General features: G+C 41.1%; 1 protein-coding gene across 1 annotated transcript; it reads left to right on the plus strand.

Annotated features, from left to right (window-relative positions):
- Window positions 1-7,119: 7,119 nt before the first annotated feature.
- Window positions 7,120-11,416, plus strand: LOC118453720 (uncharacterized). The gene is made up of 7 exons (XM_087850063.1): window positions 7,120-7,225; window positions 7,375-7,643; window positions 8,069-8,260; window positions 8,822-8,991; window positions 9,160-9,309; window positions 10,174-10,346; window positions 10,430-11,416. The coding sequence occupies exons 2-7, from the start codon at window positions 7,458-7,460 to the stop codon at window positions 10,822-10,824; spliced, it is 1,266 nt and encodes a 421-aa protein (XP_087706189.1). The 5' UTR covers window positions 7,120-7,225; window positions 7,375-7,457; the 3' UTR covers window positions 10,825-11,416.
- The last annotated feature ends 836 nt before the right edge of the window (window positions 11,417-12,252 follow it).

Here is a 12,252-nt window from a genome sequence, read left to right on the forward strand (position 1 = left end):
AAGATACATTTGCTCATTTTGTGTAAAATATTGTGAAGATGTTAAGTTACATTAGGCAGGCAGCTGCCCACATTACACTGTGACAATCACCAGTTATCTATTTTGAAAGCCTCAGCTAGAAAAAATGCAAAATGGTTTGTAAGGTTGGCCACAGGTCTGTATGTAAACGGGAGTTAGAGGATTGCTTCATATTTTGCTATGTATAACGTTAGTGTTTCTGAAAATCCCCCCTGAAAATCTTTATTAACAAAGTAAACTAAAAATAGACATTATTATATTTTATAGTTTTAAAATTGGATGACAAGTGACTTGAACATAATATGAAATAATGTCTTTTTAGTATGGCCACAGTAAATCCATTGATAGCTTTACTAATCTGAAAGTTACCTATATTTTTATTTTTGTATTTTTCCTTTTGTATATAGACAGGCTAATGCATTGCCGATTCTCTGATGTGAAGCAAGGCAGAAGAATGTACTCATAAAATGAACAGAATCATAAGAATATAACTCTAAGAGCACTGCAAATGTAAGAAAAATATGCTGAAATCAAATGGTATATTATTTGAAACCTATATGAGACATTGGCACATCCAGTTTTTTAAATGTATTTTTTCCCAATTGTCCAAATTAGTCTGTGATTGGCCTTAGTGCCCCACAAATCAAATTTATATACAACTAAATATGACTCGCAAATATGATTTAAATGGACGATTCAGGAATTTGCCGAGTCCTGAATTTGATGCCAGTGAACCTATTAGCGGTTGGTTTTAAAAAAGCCCCAAAAAGCCCCTATGAGCAAGCACTTGGCAACAGTGAGGAGGAAAAACTCCCTTTTAATAAGGAGGAAACCTCCGACAGAACCAAGCTCAGGAAGGGGCGGCCATCTGTCGCGACCGAGTGGGGTTAAAATGTTCACTGACAACTGAGGTGTATGCAAATATGATTTTTAGGACATGAAGTTGAGGCCAATTAGGTTTAAAAAAAAGCCAAAGCAGCCAGTTCTTCGTCTTTGGTTTTATCTCTAGCAGGCTCTTAACTTCAGGACTCAACTTTTGTCCGGGGTGCAGCCTGGACTGTCTAGAGACAGACCAGACCACCTTCACAAACCAGACACTTTTTATTTATTTTTTACAATCTCAGAAGGAGAGAGGCACTGAGGCACGCTCTCGCTGTGCCCCCCTTCTTCTGACAGGAACATGAATGCTGCCTGAGTGGACATACACAACTCACAAGTTCCTGGCTCTCTCAGCTCCTCTGCAGAGGGTTTCCCTTTAGATGGACTCAAAATGCAGAGTCAGTATTTTGAGCCATACACTTCCATACACTTTCAATTTTACCTTTCTTCCACATGAGTTTGGGCATTCACATTACTTACACGCACCTCTGCCGCAGTACATTACCTGGAGGCGGCTGTGAGCAGGTGTCCACTGAGAGTTGGGAGGAAAACTAATAAAATCCTGCAGCAGAAGTAAGTGGTTCCATTCAATTGTCTCTATTTTTCTTATCTAGGAGATACAGAGGGAGCCTCTTTCCAAATGCTTCGACACTTACTCTAAATCCCTTTCTTATCTGTGTTTCTCTGCGTGCCTTGCGACATTCTGTCTTTTTAATCTTCCTTTTTTTCCTGTGACATTTTAATGACCCCAACATATTTAATCCCTTTATTGGATGAACAGCACTGTGCCTGCTGACTTGTGCTATAAAACCCTCAAATGTTGGCAAGCGGGTGTAACCTATCACGGTGTGATGCATGCTCACGACAAAGTGTCAAATTATGGTGAGTAAATGTGTTTGCATGACAACAGTGAGGACGGGAATAACTTTTGATTGATGTAATATTACTTAAGGCGGCAGTGTTTATTCTACATGAATTCATTAAGTGTGATTTACCTACAGTTTTTTTCTTGTATGCATATTAAACAAAATCGTATCACATACATAGAAAGATTTGGGAAGTAAATGTTTGCAGTTGCTGTTGCTAAAGCCACTTCATTAAATCATAAAAGCACATCAAAGTGCTTTAGATCTAAACTTTTGTGGGCTGCAGGATGGAGATTAGAGCGCCTTTGCTCAATGACACCTTCACTTAAAGTTCAAGATGGATTTACTGGGTTTAACAAGACACCCTCTCCCCCTTTTCTTTACTGCACTCCTTCTCTTTAAAGTTTAGCATGTGCCTACTTTAATCAGCCCAAACTAGGGGATGCCATGTAGAAAGGAGACATTAATACTCTTTTCAAAAGCCATCATTTGCAATAATTAGCCTCGCAGCTGCTAAGTGACTATAACAGCTTCACAATATGGATGCAGCCTGCTACACCAGTCAAAGCATGATGTATTACTGTACATTAAACTTGTTTTTATTCTCCTCCACACTCCATAAATGATGGCAGGAAGGAAAGAGTGAGGAAGAAGGAGGGAGGCAGATGAAGGAAGAAAAAGGGGCAGAAAATGACAGATGGAAGGAGAAAGAGGGTGAAACTGTTAAATGGGAGAAAGAAATGGGAAAATGATGCACGCAGGAATCCCATGTGCTTAGATATGCCATACAAAATGAAAGCTTTTTATTACAGCTCTATAATGCCAGCCTTGTTAATGGATTCTTGAACACAGTACATTATAGGAGGAGAATAATAAAAAGTGCAGCTACAATTGCAAATAAGCACAGAATTACAGTGTTAAATTTCCAGAGACAGAAATATGATCAGAGCATCTCTATGGTGATACATGCTGTCATCTGCTGTGCACTAAACATATTTTATGTTTCACTTAACTTAATAAATAATGAAAGACCGAGCGCCGGCGTTTCCCCCTTCACACATTTTCTTTTAGCATTATTTCTTTCAGCATTTTAGTGGTCGCCACAGCCAATCATCTGCTTTCTTGTTCCACCTTATCCCTAGAAATCTTTAATTCTGTCCCCTCTGGGTCAGCCTCCTGCATTTTTCTTAGTACTATGGTAGCAAACCATGCAACATAGCTAGTCACTACCATCATATGGGACCAGAGACAATTAATCAGCTGACATGAATGAACAGAAATGGACTCCATATGAAAAATGCAGCTTCATCTGCTGGGTAAGGTCGAATGATTGTGGCTGAAAGTTTGGAAAAACAAAAGACAAGTTTTCCAAAAAAGTTAGTGCATAGTGTGTAAATGTCAGCCATTATGTGGATACTAACGACACAGCATGAAGCACAGTCACACAATGATCAATTATGCACCATAAAAGGCCGTGGTCTAAACCACAAATCCACTCCCACATGAGTGGATTTCTGACACAATGACATAGGAAAAGACATACAGAAGCTTTGCTTAGGCACGTTTCCTAATCTACACCTGTTCTCCACACACACATAATAATATTGAGAGACTTATAATCACACTCGCACAGACTTAAATGTCACAGATTGAATGATCAGTTTTCTAATTAAAAACTAAATTTGAGTTTCAAGTGGTATTATCTCCTAAAATTACACATTCAGCATATGATGATTAATATTCAGCGCAATTTCAAGAGAGCTGTCATTTAAAAGGCCAGACTATTCAGGCATGGTTGCGTGCGTGTGTTTAATTAAGGTAGGTGGAGTCCATCTGTCATGCTCCTCCAACTCCTGTCTTTTATAAGCACCACCTTTGCTTTATCTTTTTTTTTCTCCTTTTTTTTTCTCTCTCCACACGCTCTTTTTATTCTCTCTGCTTTCTTTCCTTTTAACCTCTCTCCCAGGAGGAAGTCTGATCTTTAAGAGGAGAGTGTAAAAAAGATAGAGACCATGAAATTTTCATTACTTATATGTGTCATGTATGAGGACTGCAAGTGTGCCAAGCATCTTGAGGGGGAGAGAGTAAGATGGAGACGCACTCTGACAGCGGCAGAGCTCAGCTAGCAAACACTGCAACTACCTGTCAGCTAGAAGAAGAGATGGGGAAGAGAGCAACGATGGACAGCAGACATGTGGATGCTGAAAAATGATTTTGTTTTCTGCATGTGTGGTTTATTGTGCTGTCTGTGTGTAAAGGCAATGTTCTCCATCAGTTCCTGAGGGAATCCTTTTTTTTTTCTTCCAACTGCCGAATGTTCACCACCCATTTACTAATTTGGTCTGTTTTCTGTGTTGTGCTGGGCAGGTACAGTGAGTTCATCAGAGGATTTCTGATAAAAACAACTGCCATCTGCAGCTTTAAACGAGGCTGATTAGGGTTGGTGAGACTGAAGCAAAATAGAAAAACATATTTAAAAAAACATATTTAATTATCTGTTATACAGATAATATTGCAACACAAAAATTAATGATTAGCGCAACTTTAAAGTATCATACTTGAAAGCTGATATACTTATATAGTCACCAAACACTGGGCCAACACTCACCAATGACCTCATCAATAAGCATTTGAATTTGTGATATTACCCCCCCCCCCCCCCCCCCGCCCCAAAAAAAAAAAAAACCCTTGACCTTTAATTCTTTCCACCATCTGCTATTACAAAGATCAACAGAGGCTGTCAGGCGTGTCTGCTTGCCACTCCATTTAAAGTCAGCATCCAAAATGGCATATGCTGCTTGTCCAAAATAACATAATGCAACCCAACACACTAACGAATAGTTATGTCTATAACTTCTGTTCCCTGAAGGAGAGGAACGAGGTACAACACATAAGTATGGGACATATATACACGCTCCGCAGAGCAGCCACCGAACCGGAATCGGACCACCACATCCTTAGTGAGTGGTAGACCCAGCAGAAAGGACAGCATGAGCCACCGAAGGGGCTGTAACGTCCAACCGATAAAACCGCACAAAAATGTGCGGTGATGCCCAACTAGCTGCCGCACAAATATCAGCTACAGGCACCCCTTTAAAAAGAGCCCATGAGGTTGCCAACCCCCTGGTGGAATGAGCTCTCACCCCGTGGGGCAAAGCAAGACCTCTGGTGCCGTATGCCAGTGAGATAGCTTCTATAATCCAGTGGGACAGCCTCTGTTTGGACAGAGCTCTACCTCTATTTAGATTAGCGAAGCAGACAAACAGCTGGTCACATAAACGCACATTCTGAGTGCGCTCAATGTAGGTGCGTAGCACACGCACTGGACAAAGAGAATGCATCCTCCTCTGCTCGTCAGATGCAAAAGGACTGCATTACTTCTCGCTTTGGCTTCGGCAAAGCGAGAAGTAATGCAGTCTTATATGAAAGGAATTTCATATCCACAGACTCAATGGGTTCATATGGGGGGCTACAAAGGGCCTCCAGCACCAAAGACAAGTCCCAAGCAGGGACACTGGACTTAAGCACGGGCCTCAGCCGGCGAACCCCTTTCAGAAAACGTATGGCGAGGGGATGTGCACCTGGTGTCACCCCGTCAAAGCCAATATGACAAGCAGATATAGCTGCTAAATAAACCTTAATTGTCGAAAATTAAAGGCCCTTATCCAGCAGCTCCTGCAGGAATGTCTGTAGCGACTTCCACAGTCGCTAGAGGCCGGGGATGGAGCCTGCCTATTTGCCTGACGCGCTGTCAACTTTACGCAATAATGCGAGAGGTGGAATTGTTTGCTTGTTTATTAAAGTGCTTTGAGAGTTTACAGAGTAATGTGATCATCTCGCGATTTGGACTCTTACAACGTCACAGGCTCTAATGTAACAAGGCCAAACATGTTGTGCAGCGGTCAACAAAAACTACGGCTACCCAGCCCTCCTCTCTGTCAAAATCAAAACCAGTGAATGACAGACCGACAACGCCCTCTTAATGTCACCGCTAGCACCCACGTGACTCCCATTACACATCACCATAGCAACCAAACAAACGAAAACCCAGTGATCGTCAAAATGCAATACATTCAATTATGGCTCCTACAATGTCAAAACATCCACAATAGAGCACTGAAATGGGAGAGTGTGGCGGTCCTGGCACCATTGCTCGAAGGCTCGCCATTTGTAAGCGTACAAGCCTCTAGCGCTCTGAAATGGGAATGCCGATGCACTCTCTCTAGAACTGGAGATATCATTTCCACTGGGGGAAATGCATACAGGAGCACGTCTGGCCATTGGTGCCTAGCGCGTCCAAGCCCAAGGGTGCATCGTGGTCGGAGAGAAGGTCCGGCCCCAGGTTCAGGTGGCCCGGGACATGGGTGGCTCTTAGAGACAGAAAATGAACACTGCACCATAACAGCAGAGAGCGAGACAACTTCAACAGGGGGAGAGAGCGTGGTCCTCCCTGCCTGTTTATGTAAGACACCACTGTTGAATTGTCCGTCTTGACTAAGACATGCTGGCCCTCCAGGACTGGACGAGGTGTTCTCGGCGAGGTGAAGAGCGTAAGAACTGAGGGATGACTGTGATGACAGCGGCTATATGTGCGGGCGGGGCCGTGCGCCTTTCATCACACGTCATCTGCCTTAAAGGCGTGAATAAAGGTTTCTTCAGCCAGGACACGCGAGGGCGTGATATCCCATACTTATGTGTTGTACCGAGTGAATCGACTGAAAGGGAACTGTGAGTTGTCTAAATGATCAACATGTAGACACTGACCTGATCTAAGGTCTGCAATACCACGTGGGGCATTTAATTTAGCTGTATACACAAAACTCTGACCTGACGGCGCACAAGCCCTTGTCCCAGTTAACAAAGAATAATACTCACACTACATAAAGTCCCAAATCTCCTCGCCCCATATTTCATCAAGTAAAAAAGAAGAAAAGAAAAAAAAGTCAGTATCACACCACTACCAAGGCCATTGTTCCATTTAGCTAAATAAAAAAAAGATGAAAGACCTTGGCCTATTTTTTCAATGTTTAACACTGCCACAAAGAGTAGCTATTACTTTCATTCCCAAAGTCCTCCGGCTTATTTCAGGAGGTCCTTCATATAACTTCACTATGATGCCTGCAATTTAAAATATCATCTAAAAAAGTAATGTAATCTCAGAGGCCTTGGTTCTCCATATACCAAATGCTGACAGGAACCAAAAACCTTCTCGTATTGAGAGCACTCACTGCTACTGAAGATGTATCGAGCTTGCATTTGCGGGTATCTGCCGCCAGGGGGAGCTCTAGGTTTACTGCTGAGCAATATTGTGCAGGTGTGTTGTCTTGGTGACAGTCGACTGCAGCATAGAGGAAGTAGAAGGGTCGGCTGCCCAAAACACAAGTCACTGCAGTAACAGAGAGCTCAGATGGGACCAAAACGTTGTTGAATGTTAGTGCGAAACATTACGGTGATATTTGGAGGTAATTTGCGAATCCTGTGACAGCTTATGAATCAAATCGATCTGTTGTTTGTGTCTTGAATTTTGTAGACTGTACAGCTATTCGCAAGGTGTGGTAAACCCCCTAATTTTAGAATATTTTGTTTTCCTCCTTTCTTTTATCTTCCATAGATACTGTCATAAAGTTGGGATATTTTCTGGTTTGTTGATGTAAATACACGAAAACAAAAGAAAGAAAGAGACAAAAACACACCATGGGGCAGCTGTTCTCAACTGAAGAAGAAATTTCTCAAGTGAAGGACGCTATTGGCTCTCTCCTCTACGATGCCATGCTGGAAGATGGTGCAGTACCTGACCTGGGAGTCGTCCACCCGCTCCTTTTAGCCAGTCATGATGACAGCTCTGTCTCCCAGGACCGCCTCCAGGAACAACTGCAGCAGGTTAAAGAGCTTTAAAAGAAAGTGCGACAGTAAGCTTTGGAAAGTTGTGATGCTGTTCATAAAAGCAAAAAACTGAGGTAGCACGGAGAGAGAGAGAAAATAAAACACAGTGTTGTGTGTTATGTGTGAAAGTGCTCACTGATCACCTTTAAAGCCACTCAGTCATAAGGCCCAGATGAATATTAGCAAGAGGAGCAGGACGATGCTGTTGCCTTGATACCTGCGATTAAAACAACACTTAAAAGGAGTCCTACTGGGACTGTAAAGAATTTACAAATGAATATAATAGCCTACACACACCAATATCACGATGAGAAGGTGCTGTTCACAGCTGTTAATTTTATTGACGCAGATAATATAAAACAGTGTGCTGGATTTCTGTTACCACTCAGCAGGCTATAAAAGTTTATGTTCTTTTCACCCAGTTGCAGAACGACATTGGGAACAAAGCGCCCACCTACCTGAGGGACCTGATTAGTCGATTGTCAACTTTCTCAGATGAGCCACGCTTGGCGGGCTTGGTGGGATTAGTGGTTTCTATGGTTATGGATATGGCATATACGTCAGCAAAACAGTCGGGTGTTAAAGGGAAGTCAGCAGGATCATCGTCATGCCAGGTAAAGCCTTAAAGGAACTAGTGAAGGAGTTATAATAGAAAATAAAAAGCAAAACAATACAAACAATATATGATGATATCCTTTCTCTGTGTATTTCCACTGTGTTGATCAGTATTATTCAAATCTTGGCTCTTGGAGCAGTTTCTGAACTGAAGTTATACAGGTTTACATGTATCCCATTACTCTGTAAAACGGACCCATGCAACAGTTTTTGCATACTTAAACTGGCCTTTCTTGACCAAGAATAAATGCATCATTAAGTCACTGGATATTTATAGCTATATATTACAAAAAATATTGTGACAATTCACTGTAACTAAATCCAAATGTAGAATAAAGACTGTTAATCTACTGGAAATGTTTAATGTGTTAACCGTTACCTGTTCAGCTGGGTTACTTAGTTTGGTTTATAACAGTACATTTCAGCCAGCTGTGTGCATGCTCCTACAAATACTGTATGTTAAGGGTGATAAGAATAACTGTAAAAAGCTGCAGGATGTCAATACCAAATGAATTGCTTCTAAAATACTGAGTTATACATCTTTGAATTTCTTCCTGCAGCAGAGAGTCTGGGAGCTTCAGGAGGGGATGGAGGAATACCTGAAGCGCTGTAGGATCAGCTTGAATGATAAAAGCAGGCTGATCCAGGATGCTGTCAGACTTGAGGCCCGGCTCAGCCTCACCCTCACCCAGCTGAAGACGTGTCTGCTAGGGGGAGATTGTGACTCCAGGTGAGAGAATACAGTAGAGCAGAGGATGATATTATAGAGTAAAAAAAAATACTGGACAAGTTAAATAACTAACTACATAGAACAGACTAAAAGAAAGAAATACTCTACAAAGAACTCTGCAGTCAGATGAAGTAGGACTCACAATTAGTGTTTTTTTGGTTCCTTCAGGTCTTTGAGACACTGGGCCAGCGGAGCATCCTTTCACACCCAAATGTTGGTTCACCTGGCTCGCCTTGAGGGCAAGGCTGAGCCCCTGTCTGCAAGGGCAGCACTGCAGCAATACAAAGAAGATCTCACACAGATCCTGCCTGCTTACAGGTAAAACACTAAATGCTCCAATCAGACAGGGAGGAGAATTTTACTGCTTTAACAACAACAACATTCCAGCCAATAATGCTGTGTGTGATGACTTTGTGTCTTTTTTAGATGCTCCAAAACTTCACTTTTGGGCACAGCATAGTTCAGAAATTGCATCTGATCAGTGTGTCAACTAAACATCTCGACTAGGCTGAAAACATTTTCAGAAATTTCTCTTCTTTTCCTCCTTGCTGTGCAACAATCACTTCAACACTTACATATTTGGAATGATAATTTAAAAAGGAAAACAACAACAACAACAACATCAGTTTACATGAGTCATTGACACTGTGGCCGAATAGGTGGGAAAGTTCTTTGTACAGGCCTGTCACAAAGTATTTGAGGCATTGTTACACAGCAAACACACCACACTTCAGCGGTAGCAGAACCCTAACAAGCACCCTGACAGTGGATACTAGAGCCACTGAGTGCCTGCTTATCTGCTATGAGACACCCTCTCTAGCTTGCTCTAAATATGACAGCAGAAACACAAAAACGTTAATCAAGCTGTCAGAAAAATGTAGCTCTAAACTTTCTGCTGCATTTAGACTTTCTGCTTACAGTAGAAAAAATCTGAAACCAGAGAGGCAATGCTTGAAACCCTTACATAAGATAAGTGAAAAGGGGTAAAATTGTAACATCCTTGCAATGCTGTGGAAATAAACGGATGTTTGTATAAGTTAATGATTAAGATTTTATAAAGTATATGTTATGAACCAACTTTAGAGCAATGGTGTTAACTCAGAGATAACCTTTTTTCTGTCCTTTCTTCTTCCATCCCAATTCTTCCTGCAAACCCGTCACTCTCCACTTTCTTCATTCCAGGCGTTATAAGTCTAAAACAGTGTGTGTTGTAAAATGTCGAGGGAGTCTTCCTGCAGCATCTGACTCCTGCAGTGAGGTGCCAGAAGAAGGCACCATGACTGGACTCACTGTGACCGACAGAGAGACAGGAAAGAGTGTGACCATCCCTCTGTCCACCATAGAGACTGAGACAGGTAGATTTTGTCTAAGTAAGTAGTGAAATGACTTTTGTCAGTCTCAGTGGATTTGCATTAACTGAATTGTCTTAAATTAACAGAGAAAAGAAGGAGAGTCTCTGGGCTTGATACATCCTCTACAACAGTGCCCTCCTCAATTAACCTGGATCTGATCACCTCGGATCAGTACACTCAGGCATACTTGGATCACCTGTTCTCTGCTAAGGGTCCTGTGGCAGAGCTGGAAAACTACTTTAACAAGGCTAGTGAGAGACTGAGAGTGCTAACAACTGAACTGGGATGTAAAAGCAAGGCAGGGGTGGCTAATGGAATCGAAAAAAGTGAAGGAGTGCATCTTAAAGACCAGGCTGAAGGAACAGATGAAGTACAAATAGTGGAAAAGGTGATGATGGAAAGGAGAGGAAGACAGGGAGAGGAACGTTTGAAACTCAGTATTGTAGAATCACAGCTAGAGCAAAGCCTTAATTCCAATTAGCACAGTGCTACAAACCCATGAAAGTGCAACAGTCATATGACTTTTAGAAGTATACATGCTTCTGTTCCAAAACTTGCCTTTTTGAGTGCTTTAATGCTCTCATGCCAACAAACAAGACTACATTAAGTGCACTACAAAAACAACTGACCACTGAACACAGCTCAACCTCAATGCTCATCGTCCTGTTTCTGTAGTTGAAGCAGAGGGGCCATCAGCCAAATTTCAGCCAGAAGGATGAAGGAAGGATGAAGTACACTTGGAAATGTACCAACTCAAAGATCTGAATTGAGATCCTTGAGAAGATTTCAGTCCAATAATGCTGATAATCAAAATTCTGCGATCATGGCATCATAAAATAACCCATTATGTATCGTTCTTAAGTTATTTTAATTTATTTAGATAAAAAAATATTGCTTTAAGCAAAATGTAAGTTCCACAGACTTGTCTGCAGTGCTGTGAACCACGCAAAGTTCAGCAGCCTTGACTGAATATGAGCTTTGAATCTTTTTGTCTGTTGTTGAATTGGATTTTCTTTGTGTAGATACCCTCTTTGATGGGTCACCTTTTGTCTGTGAACAGTAATAAATAATTGATTGCAAAAGGTTTTTCTTGATTTCTTTTTGATACTTTTTTTTTACACTCATACTTTATTTCATTTGGTAACCTATTAAAGTTCATTCCCAGTAGGACAGTTACACTATACAAAGGAAAAAACACCCCGTGATTACTACATTGTCAAAGTTTTCATTTCAGAATTGAATACACCAAAAGGGCACTAACAGTTATCAATAACAAATTTCTGAGAAAAGTACAGGAAGAATTCTACAAGCAAGTATTTATTTTAGCTGATCTGAAATCCAGATGAGATAGAAAACACCAACAAAACCAAAAATCAACAGAAGAAACACACAGGAATGGGAGCAGGGATTTAAAATGATACAAACGATATCTGGACCAGAACTGAAATACTAACATAAAACTTAAGCTCAGCATAGAACAACTGAAAAATGAAGCAAAAGAGAGGATCGCAGAAAAGACATTTAGGTTGGAAAAAAAATCAAGAGCACAAGAACTAACACTCCAGGTTGCTACTATAGTAACTGGATAAAAACAGGAATCAAAACCTCAAACTAAAAATAATAATAAAAAATGAAAGAACTGGAAAAGTGGGAATAAACGTAAAACTCAAAACCCAGAGACCAAAACAATGGACCAAACACTATCTTTAAAAATACTAATAACAGACATTAAAATGGAAATGATAAAAATGTTAACAAGGTAAGGCATTAAAATCCCCAAATTTAAAAAAAAAAAGTATAACTAACTATAGCTAACCTCGGCAACATGGTGTTGCAGAGGTTAGCAATGTTCCCCCACAACAGGTACTGGTTTGAATCCGCTGGTTGGCTGGGCCTCTTCTGTTTATTC

Source organism: Neolamprologus brichardi, chromosome 13, assembly GCF_056152115.1.
Source record: "Neolamprologus brichardi isolate AB-2024 chromosome 13, ASM5615211v1, whole genome shotgun sequence".
Taxonomy (NCBI): domain Eukaryota; kingdom Metazoa; phylum Chordata; class Actinopteri; order Cichliformes; family Cichlidae; genus Neolamprologus; species Neolamprologus brichardi.